At 44.0% G+C, this 21,912-nt stretch overlaps 1 protein-coding gene across 3 annotated transcripts in view; it reads right to left on the bottom strand.

The window, feature by feature from the left end:
- The window catches only part of LOC147892312 (katanin p80 WD40 repeat-containing subunit B1 homolog KTN80.4-like), a 99,703-nt gene extending 79,164 nt beyond the window's left edge, over window positions 1-20,539 (bottom strand). For 2 of the 3 annotated variants that reach the window (XR_015542482.1, XM_087388644.1), the window contains exons 1-10: window positions 20,318-20,539; window positions 19,930-20,060; window positions 19,550-19,667; window positions 19,163-19,389; window positions 18,470-18,572; window positions 9,296-9,366; window positions 9,130-9,204; window positions 8,846-8,989; window positions 8,546-8,723; window positions 7,731-8,303 (exon numbers count right to left, since the gene is read on the bottom strand). Coding sequence is in view for 2 of the 3 variants with exons in the window: in XM_087388644.1 (XP_087244770.1) it covers window positions 7,731-8,303; window positions 8,546-8,723; window positions 8,846-8,989; window positions 9,130-9,204; window positions 9,296-9,366; window positions 18,470-18,572; window positions 19,163-19,389; window positions 19,550-19,667; window positions 19,930-20,060; window positions 20,318-20,339 (1,642 nt within the window). In the remaining variant the exon portion in view is untranslated. The remainder of the gene's footprint in view (window positions 1-7,730; window positions 8,304-8,545; window positions 8,724-8,845; window positions 8,990-9,129; window positions 9,205-9,295; window positions 9,367-18,469; window positions 18,573-19,162; window positions 19,390-19,549; window positions 19,668-19,929; window positions 20,061-20,317) is intronic. The other variant, XM_087388646.1, reaches the window with a different exon arrangement.
- Window positions 20,540-21,912: the final 1,373 nt, after the last annotated feature.

Consider the following 21,912-nt stretch of genomic DNA (forward strand, 5'->3'; position numbering starts at 1 on the left):
TCACGCTCATGCCAGTCATTTACAAGATCATAGCTAAAATGCTTCTTGACCATATCAAAGGCTATCTGCATGATGGGCTGCATCCTTCCCAATATGTTTTTGTTCCTCGTAGGCTATCTGCATGATGGGATGTCCCCTTAGTGCCTTATTGTATGCTATTGCTACTCATCCTATGCTGCAATACATTGATCATCTAGTTGCTACAGATTCTCTCCATGGTTTGGAACTGGATGAAAATAAGAGCATGGTTGCTCAGGCTTATCCTGATGATTCTTTCTTTACTCCAAGGAATACTCCGGCTGATCTTTCTGCTTTGACGCAAGCCCTTTCAATTTATGGTTTGGCAGCTCCTTCATGTTAACTTTCAAAAGTCTAAGCTGCTTCCATTGCATCTTAAAGACTGGCATAGGCTCTTATGGCCAGGGGAGATCATCCCACCCACTCAGTGAGTTCGACACCTTGGTTATCCTTTGGGCTGCGGACTTACTCGCCAACAGCAAATTGATTGGGTTCTAATCAAGCTCCAGAAAAAGCTTGAATATTGGAAATTGGCAACCTGGCCTTCACATGTTTGCCTCCAAATATTGCAATCCATACTTGTGGCATACATTCAATTTTATTTGCCTTTGATCATGTTCACCAAGGCAGATCTTGATTCCTTTATGTCTATCATTATGGAGATCTTTTGGCGTTCCAAACATGGCAGAAAAAGTCTTAGGCTGCTTTCGCAGCATCAAATTTGTTTCCCTAAGATGCATGGAGGTTTGAATATCACTCATATCCAGGTGCACATCCTTGCTCACAGGGGTAAAATGTTGCTGCAATTTCTGAAAGGTGATCAGCCCTGGGCTTTCATGATTCAATCTCTCGACACACATATCAATACTCCTGCTTTTGGTCATTGGCAACCCACTCAGTGGGATTTCTTGTTTGGATGCATTGATGGCACTTTGCATGGCTGCCCTATGGTCTCCAACTTGCTTCTTGACTGGAAGCATATTCTGTCTCTCTTGGAATGGCATGGTCGACAATCTCTGATGGGTAATTCTTTGCGGCCTGAAAGCATTCACTGATCCAAAGTTTTTCAGCCTCCGCTTGCTTTACAAGAACCTCGCCATTCTTACTTTATTTCTTTTAAAGGGATCAATATTGTTACTGATGTTATTCATGATGATGGCTCTATGCTTCCCTTTTCTCTAGCAACCACACAGTATGGCTTGGGTTCTCATTATCGTACTTTGTGGCAGCAAATCACTTGTATGCTTTCGCCTTTGGTTCCAATTCCCCCTTTGGAACTCCAGGATCGATTAGAGGATTGGACATTGACTTCCCTTGGATCCTCCTCTCGTCCTTCGAGGCTATCTCATATTACTCTGCCTGCATTATACAAAATCATTTTGCCTGCATCAGTCAGCTAAGTGGTGGAGGAAGAGACTGCGGCAACTTTTGGCATACACGGTTCCACTTCGGCAACATGTTTTTTTGTGGCGAGTGCTTCTAGGAATTTTTCCATCTCGACAATTGCTGGCCCGTAGGCACATTGCTCCTGCTTTATGTCATCGGTGTCTGATTCCTCAGGAGATTGTGCCTCATTTATTCTAGCATTGCCCGTCTTCTCACCAGTTTCTAGATTCTCTTCAACAGAGGCTACGCGCGAGATTCCCGACTGTTCTCTTCGGGAATTTTTTTTGCTCTTTGGTTTTCATCCACAACAATTGGAGTTTCATCTTTTCTTTGTTTGGGTTTGCTATTGGGCACTTTGGACTTTATGGACGACTGCAATTATGAGGTCTTTAGTGATCCCAATTTTTCTTTGTTTGCTTTCTTGAAGTGTTCTCTACAGCAATCTTTCTTTGATTGCTTGCAAACTCGCCAAATAGATTAGGATGTATATTTGACTTATACTGAGATCTTCAGTTGATGTATTTTCTAGTGCCTCTTTTTTTAGGTGACTTTTCTTGTAGTATAATCAATCAAAGCTTTCACTATTTTTAAAAAAAAGTGTGTATGTGTGTGTGTGTGTGTGTGTGTCTGTGTGTGTGTGTCTGTGTGTGTGTGTACACCATGCTCTCATTACCGCGAGACAGTTCCTCACCTCTTATGGTCTTGCCCACACTCTCGCATATTGATCACTCATGTTTCCCATTTGCTGCGACTTCGGTTTCCCTCTATCCGATTTGGGAAACTCTTCTGGATGTTTGGATGCCTCTCATCTCAGATGTCTCCATTCCTCCTCTTCTTTCATTGGACTCGCTTTTGCGTACTATGGACCATTTGGACACAGAGACTACATTCCAGGATGGGTCAACAGTTTCCTCAGACATATATTTTCTTCAGAATGTCTCTCAAGCAATCCTTATATGATAGTTTTGCTGCAAGGGACTTGGATGCTACTAGCCTTGAAGTATTCTCTCACTGTTTTTGAGTTCTTTCATTGGGCTCTCCTTTGGAATCTAATGTCATGTACATTGATTTTATGTTAATATAGTCATCTGCTTTCACCAAAAAATGTGTGTGTGTGTGTGTGTGTGTGTGTGTGTGTGTGTGTGTGTGTACACAAGGGTGTGTGTAGCGATGGAGAGCTCTGGAGCCCCCGCAGCCTTGGTTGACCCTCCGTCCCTCTCTGTTCCCTCCCTGGTTTTGCTTGTACAACCCCCATCTTCCACCTTGCAATCTTCATCGCCATCCGTATAGCTTCCGTCAGCTGCACGAAATTCCGTACAACCCTCCTGACCCATGCAATTCTATGTACAGCCTTCGGTTCAGCCCTTCGTACAACCCTCCCTACAAGTACAAGTGGTGCAAATGCCCATACCTGCTTCATCCATACCTAATCCACCTGCTCCATCCGTACCTACAGAATCCGTATAGGTTTTCCCATCCGTAGAGCCTGTACAGTCTGTACGGCCGTCCGTACAGGCTCCCGAAACATCTTATGTTTTTTTTGCTTCCTCTGTTCCTCCTGCTCGAGTTTTCATTCGACAAAAGCGCGGTGCTTTGCCTTCTTCATCCTCTTTCAAATCGGCAAAGCTTGATCTCGCAGATGGCCCTTCTTCCTCCCTGCAGTTGGATCTTTTGCGTCAGTTATGCTCAGCCTCTGTCACAGATGTTCCTTCACCGGGTTCCCCGTTTGTATGTTCATTGGATTCTGCCCTTCTGGTTTCAGGTCTTCGACCGGCTCAACAGTTTGGAGTCTGTCTCTACTTTATGGGCAGGGTTCTTTCTACCACTCATCTTCGTCGTTGGGCTGAAGCCGCAATGGGTCCGGATTGTATTTCCTCCTTTGTCTTTCTGGGCAAAGGATTTTATTATGCCCACGTTTCTTCGACTGATGTGGTGGAGCGGCTAGTCAATCGTGCTGGTGTTCCTGGGGCTGGTCCCTTCGCTTATGTGATGCCCTTGGATCCACTTTTCGATCCTTCTGCTACCCTTCTGACTCACTGTCCGGTTTGGATCACTCTCAAAGCGCTGCCTATGCCTCTTCTTCAACATCTTCCTACTCTTGCAGTGCTTTTGTGAAGGCCTCTTCATGTTCCGCGACAAGAGTTCTTGCAAGCTTCACATGATGTTCGCCGTGGACATTATATATGTATATTATGTAAAGGTATATTTATATCTGTATCTAATTATCAATATTTCATATTTACTTGCTTTTGCGTTTTATGGGATATGATGCAACCCGTGCCATCTACTATGGATCTTGATTTGGGATTTGCCCATCCGATGGGCATCAGGCTGCATTTTGCATCTTTTCCCACTACATGTTATCGGTGCCGACAAGTTGGTCATTTTGCATGTGATTGCCCTTCTACATCCAAGCCCACTCCTCTTGCTCCTTCTTCAGCTATCAAGGTTACTCTCCCTTCTCCTCCGGTTTCTGCTATGGCTTCTTTGGAGAAGCCTTCTACTGCTCCGAAGCACTACTAGAGGAAGGTAGATAAATCACAGGCCAATCTTCCTCTTGCAATGCCTTCTATAAATTGAAATGGGGTCTCTTTGCAGGTGCTTGCTTTGAATGCAATGTATGTGTGTGCTACTGCAGTTGTTGGCAACGGGTTTCAAATAGATTTTGTATTTTGTGGGAAAAGATAATCCAACCCAAGACTCTTATTCGGTTACGCTGAATAATGTTTCGATGGGCAATGCCTTCTATAAATTGAAATGGGGTCTCTTTGCAGGTGCTTGCTTTGAATGCAATGCCCTTCACATACTCAAAAAATGCCAGTGCAAGCTGATTTGTCACCGCCTTCGAGCAAGATTTCTATTGCCCCCTCTTTGATGAAGACTAAGGGCATGAAACAGTTTTTTGCTGTCTAGGACAAAGGGAAAGCACCAATTGCTTCAAATGGTGACGTTCCTCCTTCTGTGCCTCCTCGGGCAAAGGACAAAACTTTGAATGATGCTTGGCAAACCCCAAGAAAAGTCTTCTCACCTAAGGGACCTTTGCCCTCCCGGACTTGGAATGGTGCTTCCTCTCAGGGCAAAACACCGGCTGAAAATTCTGGTATTGGTTTAACTTGGGCTGAGGTGACTGCCAATCGTACCCTCTTTCCAGAAGAGGAAGTTGCTGCATTATTGTCTTCTCCTCAAGCTAAGTTTTCTTCTCAGGGCCGAGGCACGGATACTGAGGTGGAAATGCAGACATAGAAGGCATTTTTGCTGTTGTACATACCTGTCCTATATCTGTAAATATGCTTGATCATCTGAAATGTGTCACTTTGAATGTACAAGGTTTGTGTGATGCTCGAAAATGGAAACTGGTCTGGCTGTATATACGCCCATTGCAGCCTGATATAGTGGCTTTACAAGAGCATAATCAGCATATGTATGCTGGAAAATCTGGACATTCCGCTGGTTATGACATTTTTTATGCTGGAAAGCACTCTTTCTCTAGGGTAGCTTTTTTGGTTAAGCATGATCTTCACCCTATTGTGGCCTTCAATGATCACCATGGTCGATGGATGATCATACAATGCCTTGTTCAAGGCGACATCTTTGAATTTGCATCAGTATATGCTCCTCAATCTTCTGGGAATCGAGCTTTGATTTGGGATGCCAAGCAGATTCCTAGCGACATTATGCTTTTATCTGTGGTGATTTCAATAATGCCCCACAACCGGGAGATAATACCTCAGACCAAACTCACATGTTGGCTTCTGAAAAGCAGGCATGGTCTGATTTTTTGTATTCTAAAGACTGGCATAGTCTTTTGTGGCCCGAGGAAATCATTCCACCCACTCAAATTGTTCGTCACCTTGGTTACCCTTTGGGATGGGGTCTCACTCATCATCAACAAACTGATGGTCAAGCTTTGGAAAAAGCTAGAATATTGAAAATTGGCAACCTAGCCTTTGCATGTTCGATAGTGCATTCCATCCTTGTGGCATATATTCAATTTTATTTCTATTCACCAAGGCAGATCTTGCTTCTTTCATGTCTGCCATTATGGAAATCTTCTGGCGTTCCAAACATGGCTGTAAAAGTATCAAACTACTTTCAGTGCATCAACTTTGTTCTCCTAAGATGCATGGTGTTCGCCTTTTGTTCCGATTCCTCCTTTGGAACTTCACGACAGGTTGGAGGATTGGACTTTGACCTCACCATGGTCCTCTTCTCGTTTCGAGGCTATCTCAGATTACGGTGCCTACATTGTATAAAATACTTTTGCCTTAACCTTGGGTTTCATAGAAAGGCAACTCTATTTGGCGAATGCATCGCCCAACCAAGTGGTGGAGAAAGAGATTGCAATAGCTTTGGGCCTACAAAACTCCTCTTTGGCAACAGGTTTTCTTCTAGCAAGTGCTTCTGGGCATTCTTCCATCTGGACAGATGTTGACTCGCAGACATATTGCTCCTGCTCGTTGCCACAGATGCTTGAGTTCTCAAGAGACTGTGCCTCATTTATTATGGTTTTGTCCATGTTCTCGTGAGTTCATTGACCTACTGTCCCTTTTGGGAAGTTTTTCTGGCTCTTTGGTTTTCATCCACCCAGACCGGAGTTTCATCTTTTCTTTGTTTGGGTTCACTATTGGGCACTCTAGACTTTATAAACAGACAAGAACTGTAAAGTCTTTGGTGATCCCAAATTTTCCCTGTTTGGCTTTTTTAAGCATTCTCTGCAGCAATCCTTCTTTGATTGCTTGCAAACACACTGCATAGATCATGATGTATATCTAGCATACACAGAGATTTTCAGTTGATGTACTTTTGGCTGCCTCGTTTTTGAGGTCACTACTCTTGTAATTGATCAATCAAAAGTTTTCACTAAAAAAATGTGTGTGTGTGTGTGTGTGTGTGTTCTTCACGACAGATTGAGATTCTCTCAGGCTGTTTTTGGAAAGCAATTTTGGTTGTTTGGGATCTATCCCAAACAGCCAGATTTTGCATTGTTCTTTACCTGGGCTCGCTACTGGGCACTCTGGACGCTCTAGAAAGCTAGAAATCACAGAGTCTTTGGTGATCCAGTATTTTATACTTTTGTCTTTTTCCGTCGTTCTTTGCAACAATCGCTCTTCAATTGTTTGCAAACTCACTGCATAGATCAACATGTATATTTGTCCTACATGAACATCTTTGCTTGATGTACTATTTCCGCTTACCAGTTTTTTCCCGGCTAGCTATATTGTAATATAAAGCAATCAAAGATTTCACCCGAAAAAAAATGTGTGTATGTGTGTGTGTAGTGCTCTCTCTTGAACCTAGAGCTATTTGACGGTAAAGACAAACCAGCCTATCCTTCCATTATTTTCTAGAGAAACCACCAATGCCATATGCAAAGTAACTTGATTCAAAAGGTTGCTCTAGGTTTAAACAAGAGTCAATTTGATACTGCCTGACTATAGACTGACAATAGGAATGCATCCAGCTGATCGCAACCAGTCTTTCATGGAGGAAAAAGGCCCATATTGATTTTGCATGGATGAAATTTTTGAGTTGAGGAAGTGGCTGATATATTTACCAAAACCCTCACCAAAGATAAATTTGAATACTTCAATGAAGTAATGGATGTTGAGGACAATGGAATAGAAATGGTTGGGAATTAGAAATGCGATTGCTGCAATTTCTCTGCAAGCCGAATGAGCTTCTCAAGATAACCATTTGGCTTTGTATGATATTAGCCTTCATGCCTTGTGGCAAGTTGTCTAGTCATCGACCTTTAAGTGTGAAGGTGAAATTTACATGGTTTTTCACTTTTCTGTTTTTCTACAGGCATACATTTACTTTTAAGCTCTTCCACTTTGCCCACTCTCTTGTACTGCAGTTTTTCTTACTATTTCCATTTTTACTGCCCTGCCATTTCAGCAATGTGAGGTCAAGCCCACTCCTTTGTCTTTCTGTTTTTCTACAGGCATACATTTACTTTTAAGCTCTTCCACTTTGCCCACTCTCTTGTACTGCCTCTTGTACTGCAGTTTTTCTTACTATTTCCATTTTTACTGCCCTGCCGTTTCATTAATGTGAGGTCAATGTGAGCAATTTTCTCACAAAAGATTCCCAATAACACTTTTAAAGGTTGGAAAATTAAATACCTGGAACTCATTCCTTTAATTGTTCATAGATAACTTTTCCCCACTTTTCTCCAAAAAGCATTCAACACCAGCATTAAATGTTCTCACATAAACTTCATTAAATCACTTAAACACCCACAATCCAATTGGTAAGTTGAAGTCAGAAATCTCGTAAAAGGAGAATAAATCAGACAGCTTTTTAAAATCCTTGACAGAGCATACCTGGAAAGGAAGGCACCCCTCTTGCCATAGTATCTCTTTGGGCTCCAGCAGAAGCAGTCCTTCTGAATTTCCCAGATCCAATCCACTTAATGTTGTCATGGTCATCGTCAGTATTAGTAGGTATTCGCTCATTCAGTGATTCCGAGCGCAATTGAGCACTTGGAAGCGTCCTTTCATTGTTTACAACACTCTTCTGAGATGAAATGCCTGAGTCTGGAAAACTCTTTGAATCAAGTCTAGGGCTGTCATCTCTAACTTTCATACTATCTGTCTTGGCTGGATCATTACCTTTGGATGAGACTGTGTGAGGTGTAGGTTTGGCAGAGTTTACTTCTGGCATGGGCCTAGTGATTGCAGACACAGAAGATTCACCTGACACATGCCTAGGTACTATAACAGGTGCAGTGTCAACCTTACTGCTTGCTTGACCTATGGAGGCAGGTTGAGCCTTTGCAACCCCAACTCTCCTGGATGAGAGCAAATATGTCGAAGCTGAAGAAGGCACAGACGCTGCTACTTTAGATGAAACTGTGTTGTTGACCCTTTGGGGTGTACTTGGCACACTTTCTGCAGCTGCACAATACAAAGGCACTTCAGCCAGTAAAACATTCTGAAAAGACAATGATACTGCAAGAAAGAAGTGTCGCATTGCGCTGCCAATTGTCGCAGACATGTCATTGATATCTTCCAAGCAATAAAACCAACAAGGGTTTGTGCCAAACAAGACCATCCCACCCTGCCACTGTAATTAGGCAAGAGGGGAGAAGCTAGCTGAGGAGAAAAATCGAAGGATAGCAATGAAGCCCAGGACATACAGTTTGTTGGGGTGCTCAGCTTCACTTCTTTCATCGCAGATTCCAAAACTTGTGGCACTGTGTTCCGCATCATACTGCTGCTCTTCAAGCTTCCATCCACTGTCTGCTGAGCAGCCTGATTAGATGAGGAAAGGCCATTTGCACGACCATTACTGCCAGCTGTATAGGGCCCCATATGCTGCAAAGTGCAAGACATGGATATGTATGACAGTGCAATTGTGATATTTACAAACTCTGAGGACAACTAGTCAAACAAATCTGTGTTTCACTTAAAATTCTCTAGAGCAACATGCCACTTACTGATAAGTCAACCACCCAGATGCCAACGCAGCTTTGATTGTAAGAACAGGCAAGCAGCTTCCCTTCATGAATATTGAGGTCTGCTAGCTTGGACCATCCAACATCCACAACATCGTGGCATCTCAAAGGTTCCCATGAAAATACCTGAAATTAGGGAATTCATCATGGTTTACAGTATTTTGTGGCAAACTTCTACCATCTGTTATCCACGTGATCACCTGATTTTCCATCTAATATATACCATTGCACAATGCCATTATTGAGTCGAGAAAAGCATGGTTCACCTTCAAGTTCTCGTGTAAACCAGCCAATAATGTTCGCCCGTCTGGATTGAATACCATAGAGCGTACCCCAGTTGCCTGCAAGATGAGGGCCATGGGTAAACTATCACCCAAAAAATTTTTAAAAACTACAAAGCAACCCAATAAATAACCATGGGATTGCACCAACCTCAGGTCCAGCTGAACCAATCAACTCAAAGGTTTCAAGATCCCAAAACTTCACTGTCCTATCAGCAGAGCCTGCACAGATAGACAAAGCAAGTTCTAAATGTCATGAAAGACACACAAACTATAGATGATAGAAGATTCCATAGGAAATAGAGGAAAAAGCCTTATGATGCCAAGTCAAGCTTACTTTTTGTTTTTTTAATTAAGCCTTTAGGAAGTAAAAATCAAGGCAAACAAAACTTTGAACCCATTACTTTGTCTATCAATGGATCGGCAAAGTTTCACATGTGGTTGTCAGCATGGAAAGAGATGAAGGCTTCCATTCATAGAAAACTTTGAAAGAGAAGAGAGAGTACCATCCAGTGCCTTGAAACATTTTTCTTCTATTACAAGTGAGATATAGGATGATATAATTGTTACTTAAAAGAAGGGAGGATACAGCTACAATTTTGCACCAGCATGTAAAACATGTGTACTTTTGTGTGTATTTTCAATTAAAGATATTGTGGATTCATGAGTAGTTGGACATGGAAGTGGAAGGAAAGGAGCATCGACTACAATTTGTGTGTGTACCAGGATTTAAACCAATTGTGTCACATGTGGGCAAGAGCTGCTACAGCAAGGTTTGTATGATTAAGGTGTTGCTGGCATTTTCTATCATTTCCACTACAAGGGTTATAGTGATATTTTGCCCTTCGAAAAGAAAACTGTGAAAGACTTAAGAAACAGCTAGCTTAACTCCTTTTTCATGAGCCTGTCAGGCTGCTGGAGGTTGACAACATACACACTCTAGCATTGTAAAATTTTCACGATGAAAATGAAAACATGTGAACCTGGCCAACAACAAAACACAGGCAAGTGGCAATCCATTTCAGGGGGCAGCTTATAAACATAGGAGTCATGACCCTCTTTCTTTATCTGAAAGTTATTACCACCTTGCTTTCTTGTTGCTCATGGATTGATGCATTCAGTGACATATAAAAAGAGCTGTGCTCCATGGATACGCTATAGCAACATTTCTGGCTCCAGCACACAAATTGAAATAGCCTAGTGTATTGCAGCTCTACCTGGAAGCATTTCAGCTCGAGCCCACTGCAGTCAGGCTCATTCAGGCTCAGCAGAGCAATGCTATAAAGGGAAGTAGCACCTCCGCTCCCTCATGATACAGGCAGCTCACAAGATATCTAGAGGTTGCTTGGTGACATTGCAAGTCTCACCCGAGGTACTGGTTGCTGACAGTATTTCTACCGTGGAACCTCTATAATGAGTGTACTAGTCACTCCACACAAGTGATACATTTGATGTATGGATGGAATCGCACGCTCGACTAGACCATCTCATCATTGCTGGTTGTAGAGTTTCCAAAACGTATCTAATTAGGTTTCAGAACTACTCAGCACTGGATGCCAAGCGGATGAAGGAAGGTGAGCTGGCAGATTCACCTAGGGTATTGCAGCTCTACCTGGAAGTATTTCAGCTCGAGCCCACTGCAGTACAGGCTCATTCAGGCTCAGCAGAGCAGAGGTCTGAAGCATTGCCTAATGCTCTAGAGGGGGGTAGCACCTCCGCTCCCTCATGATACAGACAGCTCACAAGATATCTAGAGGTTGCTTGGTGGCACTGCAGTTCTCACTGGAGGTACTGGTTGCTGAAAGTATTTCTGCCATGGAATCTCTATGATGAGTGCACTAGTCACTCCACACAGGTGATGCATTGATGTATTGATGGAATCGCGTGCTCTCCTAGACCATATCATCATTGCTGGTTGTATATCACAGATCATGTGTTTATTTACTGTATTTTGTAGCAGCAAACGAGTTTGTTTGTTGTCTTGAGAGGGGTATGTCATAGCGATGTGAATTTCATGTGTAGCTAACCCTGTGGTTACTTTGGCCGAGGAAACTGGCCTAGAGGAAGCACCCACTTCCTAGAAGTCCCTAGTCCAATTTTCAGTGCACCTACTAGGCCCAAATGCTAGGGGTTGAGGGGTCTAAATGTTGGGCCCAAGGAAAGCCAATGTTTCATTGGTTAGGAGGGGTTAGGACTTTAATGTGGGGGCAAACCACCTGTTTCATTGGTTTGGAGGATTAGAGCATTAATGAGGGGCCATGTGGCAATCCCTCATGCAAGCTTCTCTTCACCCTCCTACACGTTTTTCAACGTAGCTTCATTGTTGTACGGCTGATTTTCATTTTTCTCAAGATGCAAGGACCTTGGTTTTTGCTGCTGCCTACTTCCCAAGGTGATTGGAATCTATTTTTGCTTATTTCTGCTCAGATTTCGAAGCAAGAACCATACTTACCACGGAACGGGAACATTCTGAAATTTCAAGTGCTGGAACGGGAACGTTCCGGAAAGGGGGAACCGGAACCGGAATGCCACGTCATATGACACGTCATCAATTCATATAAAAATATATCAATTATGAAAAGAAAACCACTTTTAGCAACTAATAATATCATAGTTACCAAGGAACGGCGTTCCGTCTTCCTGGAACGTGGGAACGCCGTTCCAGGTGGAGTGCCTACCAGGAACGCCAAGGAATGTTCCCAATTTTGGGAACGCCAGGGAATGTGGCCGGAACGTCTAGGGTTTGGCGTTCCCAGTTTAGGGTTGCGCAGGAGCATATATAGCCGCTGACGGGGGGTTTTCCCACTCTCTACCCTCCCTTCCACTCCCTTCTACTCCCTCTCCTTCCACTCAGCCCCCTCCACTCCCGCTCCCTTCTACTCTCTCTCCTTCCACTCCCTTCCACTCAGCCGTCTCTCCTTCCACTCCCTTCAACTCAACCCCTCTCCTTCTACTCCCTTGAACCTTCTCCACTCAGCCCCCTCCCCTTCCACTCCCTTCTCCACCCCTTTCCACTCAGCCACTCAGCCCCCTCCCCTTCCACTCCCTTCTCCACCCCTTTCCAGTCAGCCACTCAGCCCCCTCTCCTTCCTCCCCTTCTACTCCTTTCCATGTGATTTGATGACGTGTCATATGACATGGCGTTCTCGTTCCTGTTCCCCCTTCCGGACTCCGTATGTCTTTATAAGTGTAGTGCAAGCCTTTCCAACTCTCTTGAAAAGGTAACTAGTTTAGAATGGATCCCCTTCCTAATGTTGTCACCAATTCTACTTAGTTCACTCATCTACAATATTGGTAGTTCACACTTCATCAGCGCTTCCCAATCGTGATCACCTCAAGTGTGTCACTACATATAATCATTCTAAGAGGAAACGTGAGAGAGAGAGAGAGAGAGAGAGAGAGAAGGGGGTCAGGGGTCCAAGCTTGGGACAAAGAGAGGTTGCTATTTCTCATAGAGAAAGTGTTATAGACATTAGGTTTTTAAGATCTACCTACAAGCTGTCACTTAGGTTTTTAAGCTCTACCTACAAGCTGTCACTTATTCTAATGTACTAGGAAACTTTCTCAAAGAGTCCTCATAGGAGTGCATGGGCAAAGCCAAAAATTGTACGTTGCTTTTCCATTCATGATGTTAACAATGTCCCAATACAATTCAAGATCCAACCTCTTGAATTCTATAGCCTCTCGTAGAACTCAAGCCAAGGAGAATGTAACATGAGCTAAGTTTGATCATGGCTGATGATGTTTAGATATTAAGTTCTAAAAACATTCCTTAAGACATTCCTCAGGGATTGTTCTTTGTGTAAAATGCCATGTTGAGAACATGTGGTGGTAAGTTGAAGTGTTGAATTGGGTAACACAATCCTTGATTGAGTGTTTGAGTGATATAGGTCTGTGCATGTAATTCTAGTCCCCTTCTTGAATCTCAAGCTCAGTTAAAGACCACTCTCCATTCTATCCGACCCCCCCGTTCCCGAAACGTTCCCTAGTAACTATGAATAATATGCAAAGTATAAAAAAGGGAGGCCATGCCTCGGGCCTAAAGGCCTCAATACAAATAGGACTCGAGACTCTCAAGACAAGTACATGGTGTATAGAAAAAAAGAGAGTCAGCCCTAATGGTCTGAGGATGGCATAGCAATGGAGGCCTCTCCCTCATCCTGTTGGATCTCATCATCCTGATCTTGGTCTTGGGCCCCATCATCCTCATGCTCAAGAGCATCCTCTGCTGCATCACTGTCAGAGTCCTCCTCAGGTTTAAATCCAAGATATGGTTCAAGAGTGCACTTTGTCCTGAACTCGTTAAGCAAACTTTTGCATTAACAAATACAAGATCATTGGCCTTCTGAACCCCAAGCTTGTTCCTCTTTTTCAATGCAATGTTTCCAAAATTGTTCCACAACCGCTCAACGGCGGGTGAAGAGCTAGCTCCTTGGCTGAGTATACGAATAGCCAAACGCTACAGCAATGGACGGAGGAAATCTTGAACCTGTCATTCGGTGCATCCTCCAAACCAAACAACCCTTTTCCTTGCCTATAATATGACAGCTCCTCACGCACTTTTCTCCTATCATCTTGACTTGAGACAAGTCGTCTCAATATCTTCTCCCATCCTTGCACCGCCCCTTTATCTGTTTCTTGCCCCTTCCCTTGAAATTCCGGATCCAAAACAAAGGTTGCAGCCTCCAAAGGTGAATGATATTCTGCCCACCGAGAGGTTGCAAGGGTCCTCAACTCCTCCTTCCTCCAAGCATACAAAGCATCTATACTTTGAATGGTCTCAATCATTCTATCCATCCCTTCCTACACCTTCCCAGTACAAGAACCATCTCCACCACCAAGCCTCAACATCAAAAGAATTGGCTTTGTAACCTGAAGCAAAAGGTGAACATCATCCCAAAAGAGGTAATCCAAGAAAATGGACTTCTGTGAGCCCATGCAAAGTTTCGTTCACGCCATGCATCCCACTCAACGGAAACAACAAGCTGCCTCAATTGAGATTTCAGCTTAAAAAGCCGCTTCAACATGATGAAATCATATGCAAAGCGTGTGTCTGAATACTTCAAGAGATTCTTTTGAGGGGATATCTTACGAAAAATAGCCAAAATGTAGTGATGGCGAGTGATGAAAGATACAACATGATTACCCATATCAATGGTAGGATCCACACTATCCAACTTACCAACATCCTTCAAGAGATTATTCAGCCCATGTGCCATGCAAGGAGTGAAGGTAAGGTGAAGGTACTTCTCTTCCAAAATCCTCCCTGCTGCCTTGTTGGAGTTCTCGCCATCACAAACAAACTGAATAACCTTATCTGCCCCCACATACTCAATGGAATCCATCCAAATGCTAGCCAACCTGTCGGATGACTTTCCCTCCTCTGAATTATCAATAGCTTTAATGAAAAAGCTGACCCCCCTAGAGTATGCAATGATACCCTGAATAGAGCAGCTCCTAGTATCACTCCATCCATCTCCCATAAATGTGACACCACATTTCACTCATATGTCTTTGATGGGAGTCAAAGCTTGCTCTATAGCGGTCTTCTCTATTGCCAAAATTGTGGTGCACAGGGCCTCACATGAGGGAGGAGTGTAAGATGGTCCAAAGGCTGCAATCTCCTTTACCATATCACCCACCCCCTCTTTGCAAGGCTCTCTCTACCGCGAACAAGATCAATGTAGTATCCTTCTTCAAGCGATTGTTTTCCATTGTATTTATTTTCTTCCTCACTAAGTCAGATATATCTAATTGTGGGTCAAGAACCGAATGTCCACCCTAGTTGTAACTATGGAGTGAAGCCTTTGGAAATGGTTAATAGAGACCCAACCCAAGAGCCACCATGGTTAGGGTGACCTATTTTGGTCAAGCGGTCTCAAACCAACCGAGTTAGAACCTAAAAAGCAATCAAGATGATTGCTAGGTGCCACTAATGCACACCTTCCAAGCGATGGGGTCGTTGGATGGCCTAACCTATAGCCAAGAGATCACAATGGATTACACATGTTGACAATCGCCAACGCTCCATCACTGGGGTTATGCCGCCACAGCAGCCTTGCACATAAACGTCCCCTCCTAAGGTTGATTCCCATACCAACGCCCACTCATGAGCTTGGAGAGTTTTCCCCCATGTATCGATGCCACTATGATCAAGATCAATTTTCTTTTGTATTCGTCATGGGTATTGATGCCAATGCTCGCTTAGTGGCTCCATCCCTTAGCTCATTGTCTCAGTTTCTTTTAGCCTCATAGACCCTTTGGGCTTCCAAAGACTTTTAATTAACTTTCTTTCTTTCTCTACGCTTGTCCTCTCAACTCTCCAGCACATAGGCTCACTGTAGGCAGCATCTAGTTGCATACTTGCAACAGACTTTTCAGCGCACTTGTTTGCTGGAGCTTTATAAAAGTTCTTTAAAATGCCCGATCAATATCCTTAGGGAGTGGGCGAGGTGGATCCGTGTGTATCCTGTTAGATTGATGAAGCCCTCTGCTGAAATCCGTAGGCAATCGTCTTTGTAGAAGATGAGCTTCACATGGAGTCATGAGGTGCCAACCAGGTTTTGAATGTGTGTAATTGTAAGGGATCCTCTCGGAGGACCTGGTTCACCTCGTGATATGTGAGCGGGATGGAGGGGTCTCAATGCTGTACTGGAGGGGAGGTAGCTTGTCTATGTATAGCCAAAGGCTCTCAAACCATCTGCATACCAACATCTATGATCATCATCTACCACTCCCATGGAGGAGGATAAAGCCAACCAAGGAAGCCTACGTTGCCTTGTGGTGCAAGACCCATACTGTCTAATGCGGAGAGGTATGTGATGACTTGAAATGCTACATCGAGCACTAGTGGAGATGCCCCGAACTCAGCAAGGACTATCTGAAGTGGGACTAAAGGCTTACTGTGAATCATTCGTGAAAGCATGAGAGCCTGAAGCTCTGAACTCAAGTCCAATCTGTCTATAATAGGTCTGCCCCCAACAATAGCTGCCGGTGTGATCAGCCCCTGGTGGTGGTGGGACGAAAATTTCAGTAATATGTGAAGTGAAGGCAGGAGATCCCACAAGATAGTCAACTAAGTTGGAGCCCCCCCCCCCCCCCCATGTGGGAAACAAGTGAACCCGCCTCAGAAGGGCCAAAAATTATCACGTTTGTCCCTAGCAAAATGTGAGGTCTTCCCATTCCAAGCATGGATTCCCAACCCCGGCCTACTCAGCACGATGCTGTACTCAAGATGTGCCATCTGGCACCACTGCCTGCATGTGACTATCTCCTAGAGAAACCAAAAAGTAAGTTTCTGCACATATTGAGTACATGCATGGGTTAGTCATCTGCCTAGCAACCACTGCATGCATGTGACCTATCTCCTAGAGAAACCAAAAAGTATGTTTCTACACGAAACAAGATACTTGCCAAAAGCTTTGGCATCACTAACCCATGCATCAGCCCTGCTGGGCTCTGCTTTCATCACTCCAAGCAATAGGCATCCAAATCTGTCTTGGAGAGCTTGCAATGAGCATGGAACTGTTCCTAGCAATCCATACTGGATCACACAATTCCCTTAACTGCCACAAGTGCCCACTTGACCTTTAGTGTGCATCAGACGGTGATAGAGCAGCCTGCATCTTCGGAGCTTGCACCAAGAATAGAACCATTAGCTATGGGCTACCCTGCACAACAAGGGCTTTCCAAAGCCACTCACAATGGGAGCCAACTCTATGTGACCATCCAAGAACAGCTCGGGTACTTACACAAAGTCTGCACAATCAAGAACCCGTGTGAGCATGGGAGCTACCCAGCCAACTAGGCTCATCCAAACCGGTCACAACCAAAGGAGAAGGTACTCCCATGCTGCCACGTCAGCAAATACTCATACAGCCAGCCACGGACAGCTACTGTGCAAGCTATACGGCCTGCTCTGAAAATGGTTATTTGTACAAAAAGTACAGCCACAAGTGGTACTCAGTCTGGTATACCATCTGCCTGCAACTCCGTACAGCTCATCTGTACGGCCAACAATTAATAACAGCATACGGACTGTCTGTACCGGTATGAGGCATAATGAGGCTCTTAACAAACAAGGCAATAAGTGACATAGCCTAGGCATCCATGGCAACCTGTCTCCTCTGATCCTGTCTAGGAGCAGCAGTGCAGCTGGCCTTGCCTAAGCTTGCTGCCCATCACGTCCATTACCTCCTTCTGAGGTGTAGCAAGAGCAATCACTGCATCTACTGGGGTGGGCCTCGTCATTTATGACAAACCCCCAAAGACCCTTTGCGACTAACAAATTCATCACCATAAAACTCCACAAGAAATAATTGATGCCATCCAATTTATCCTTCTAGGCCAAAACCCCAAACATATCTCCCAGATTGATTCTGATTTTGAGCCATCTCAGATGTATTCACAAGCTACCCACTAGCTCATGTGGTGTGAATGGTATTGCACCAACAAAATCACACTCCCTCACTAGCCAATGCTTGGAAAACAATGGACAATGTTCACTGAATTCTAACTGTATTACAGCAGCAGCAAAACTCCACAATGGCAGCAAGAAACTCATGGCTGCAATACTCACAACCACATTGCCATGCACGAGGGCTAGATGCTTTAAAAAGATGTAACTTAGGCTCATGTGATTACTTCAATCCGGGTATACCATCCAACCCACCCAATGGCTGATGACCAGAACCAGTAGCAGGCAGACGTAGGATATTTCCTACATATTCGCATTGCAAACGCATCCAATATGGCCCCCCACCAGTTCAGAGATCTTCCCCACTTTAGGGAAGTTTGAGTAGCACAACCGCATCAATGCTTGGCCGCCATATTTTGAATGACTTACGTTCCATTCGTAACCTTGATGCATGTTTGTCATCTTTAGCTCATCTGTCGGCATCCTCCCAATAGGTGCATAAGGCTCTGGGCATTTTGTACGACCACACAGAAAGAATGGATAACTAAGCTGCTGCTTTGCAGATTCTGTATATGCTTTGACTCTTAACAAATCAGCACACATACATACACAATTTATGAGAGCACGTGTACTGGCACAATGCCACTTCTTATTCTCCATAGTTATGCCACCCCATGCTCTTGAGCATGTTTATAAGAACAGTCCAGCAGGCCAAGTTATTAAAATTCTAGGATCATAACCTGTCCTAAATCCATCTTTTATAAAGGAAGACACGTATACAGGGGCATCAACACACTCCAGCAGTCCTTGCAATCCACACACATCTTGTTTCTGGCAGAAAGAGATAAAGACCAGAGATTCTGCAAAGGGACACTCGTATCAGAATCGTAATGGATTATAGAGCTTTACCTGTGGCAAGTAGAAATTCATGTGGATGGAAGTCCAAGCACAGGATCTGTCCTTCATGACATTTGAAATCGTGCATAAGCTTGCCAGCAGTCAAATCCCACAGCTGTGACTCAACCAAAAGAAATATAGAAAAGTGGTCACAAGAGGAAGAACATAGATCAACTACAGAACATAGAGGAATCAGATGAAAGCACAGATTTGCCGCTAGAGAGTAAAAACAGATGCCCGAAAATTCAACCAAATTAAAAAAAACATGAGCCCCGTTTTTAATTTATTCCTACTGATCTAGTAGATACTCTAGATTGCCCAAATAAAGTCAATTACGGCGTGGGATTTCAACATTCAATAAACCACAGCTGTGACTCAACCAAAAGAAACATAGAAAAGTGGTCACGAGAGCAAGAACATAGATCAACTACACAAGGGACACAGATGAAAGCACAGATTTGCTGCTAGAGGGTAAAATACATGCCCAAAATTCTACCCAAAAAAACATGAGCCCCATTCTTAGTTTATTCCTACTGATCTAGTACATACTCTCAAGGTGACTTTAGATTACCCAAATACAGCCAAAACGGCATACATTCCAGAAACTCCTGCTTCAAGGATCAGCTAGCACTTGGAAATCAATACACAACCATACAACCACAGCCATTGACTTCAGGAAAACGTACTTTGGCCAAGAGAACATACTTTCACAATGTTGTCCTCTCCACCAGAGACTACCCAGCGCCCGTCAGGACTGAACTTGATGGCATTTACACCACGAGTGTGTCCTTTATATGTGTGAATGCAGCCCTTCCGTCGAATGTCCCATATTTTAAGATTTGTATCAAGTGAACCAGAAGCAAAAAATTCCCCGAATGGATGGAAATCCACCGCTATACAGTTGGAACGATGGCCGGTGAGAGTTCGGACAACTGCAGGCATGTAGAAAGCGACCACTCCACAATCAATGACCGCCATACCATAAACCACAAAACCAGCCCCTGTTTCACTGGCCAGACAAAGCACAGGCATACGATCTACCAACACATTTTAACCAAGGACACAGCTGACACTGCCTTAAAAAGGACTTACTTTTTGCTTCTTCGAGATCCCAGAGCTTAATTGTTCCATTTGCGGCTCCTGCCACCACTAGAACTTCGGAAGCATCAAATGTAACGGTCTCTACAGCACTTGAGTGTCCAGACAAGCTCTGCAAAACGTGTTATGCAAGCGAAACACAGATGATGTCTTGAAAGATGTGCACATCCTAAACCTCAATTTTGTGAACTTTGATGTATAAGCGAGGAAAACGATCAGCAGATAATTCTGGGCGGTACCAGTCTGTTATGAGGAGTTGCACAACTGCTTGGGAGGAGTGAAAATTCACAGCATTAGGAATGGCATTAGGTTTGTGCACGCCCAACAGGCTTATTTCAAGGTTAAGCACAAAAAGGACGAGCAAATGCACTCACAAGAATTGGATTTGGTTTGCCGATGGCCCACATATTGACTTTATGATCTTCACCTCCTGTCACAAGCACCCTTGATGACTTTTTGCCAATTTTCAGACAGTTGACGTTGGAGGCGTGCGCAACGAATTCCTCTGGCAATTTAAGTGAAGGAAAACTTCCGAGAGGCGTGGAGGGACGTGTTTCCATAAGACTAACGGGTCGAACAACCAATGTCGGAGGAAAAAAGACTTTGCAACTCTCACGTAAACAATGCCGAAAGTCGAATTCAAACATACCTCGAGTCCCTGGCCGAGAATGCAAGTATATACAAATGCCGTACCTAAAATGAACAATACAAATGCAATGGGGGCTATTTCCGAACAGAAACCACAAGAAGTCGGAAGGATACGTAGTTTGTAAGCCCGCTTCATGGCGCCGGTTGCTTCCGGGAGAGAGGGGGCAGGGTCGGGGGGGGGAGGGAGAAGGGAAAGATGGATGGTGGAAGAGCATTCGAGGTGAGAGACGGAGAAAAGGGGGTGCAAAACCTAGCGGATGGGATGAGGGACGGATCTGGGACAGAAAGAGAGCCACTACTGTGAGAGTGTGTTGTGTTTCTGTCGGAGAGCCTGATAAAACGATAGTCTAGCCTATGAGAAAAGGCACAGACAGGGCGAGTTGGCAACTTATACGTCTAATCATGTACTAAGTTTATTTCGTAATTTGAAGTGATGGTTTGTCCTCGTCAGCGCGTCTCCGTAGGGGCCGTAGCCTTCTCCTGCCTGCCACGTCGTCTCGGTTCTTTTCAAATTCCCCCAAACGAGTGTGTATCCTTTCACCTTCTTAGACGAGCCCGTTGTCTCCACTCCATGTGCTCGCACACATTCTTCATATTTTGCGTTGAAAACAGTCATCCAATGACGACTGCTCTCTAGTATGCCTCTCTCCCCCTAAGCCTGCTAGGCAACGGTTGTCCATCTCAAGTGTTTGGCCATTGTCGGTCAAACTCGAACTCGCGCTAGTGGGACAATTAGCACCTAATAACTCTCGGGTGCGTTTTTGGCACCTAAGGGCACATAGATGCACCCTCCTAATCTACCACATGACCCCATCTAGAGCACCGCCAAAGGCGCTCAGAGCATTTCAGGAGCACAGAAGGGAAGAGAGAGAGAGAGAGACAGAGAGAGAGAGAGAGAGAAGGGGGGGGGGGGGGGAAGAAAATATGTAAAGGATGACAAAACAAGAACAACCCACGTGAGCATGAATTTTGAATATTTTGTTATGTGGTATAAGTCTTTCCTTGCTACATGGCATGAATTTTGAATATTTTGAAAGAAACAAAGACCATAAATAATTTGGGTATATCAACGTTATGTGTGCCTCCCATGAGGGTACCAATGATAGGATGTTGATGGGTACCCTCTAGACCTCCTAAGGAAAAATAATCGCTCTTTCCCTACATGATTAAAATTTGAGATTGATGTGGGATCACTATAAAGCCACAACACAAAAGGTGAGGACCTTACCAAGCTATATAAAAAGGAAGGGATGAACATTGAGATGTTTATGATGCTAATGTATCGGCATGCTAGCGGAAGAACAAATTGCAACTACTATAATAGACGGTCTCTTTATTTTAGAAGGTGGAAGCAATTGCTCACTTATATTAATGATGCCATTCTTGTTGACACTCCAAGCCAACCTAGAAGAGAGGAAAGCATGACTACAAGCAACTTTGGAAATGTAGGCTACACGTAGTTTGTGCAAGTAACCAAGAATCGAGTTTCTAATTTACAAGTTCTAGTTTATGCAAGAATTGAGCTTCTAATTTACAAGCTCTAATTTATGCAAGTAACAAAGAATCAAGCTTCTAATTTACACCATGTAGACAAAATCCTTGTTTGTATGCTTCATAGAATTGATGGGATGAGTCAATGATGGTACAAGTCACACTCATCACCCTAACTCAAGCTACCTTCATGCAAGCCATGTTCATTATGGACAAAG

This window comes from Dipteris shenzhenensis, chromosome 17 (genome assembly GCF_047967505.1).
Source record: "Dipteris shenzhenensis isolate YYH24624 ecotype China chromosome 17, Dip_SZ_1.0, whole genome shotgun sequence".
Lineage (NCBI taxonomy): Eukaryota > Viridiplantae > Streptophyta > Polypodiopsida > Gleicheniales > Dipteridaceae > Dipteris > Dipteris shenzhenensis.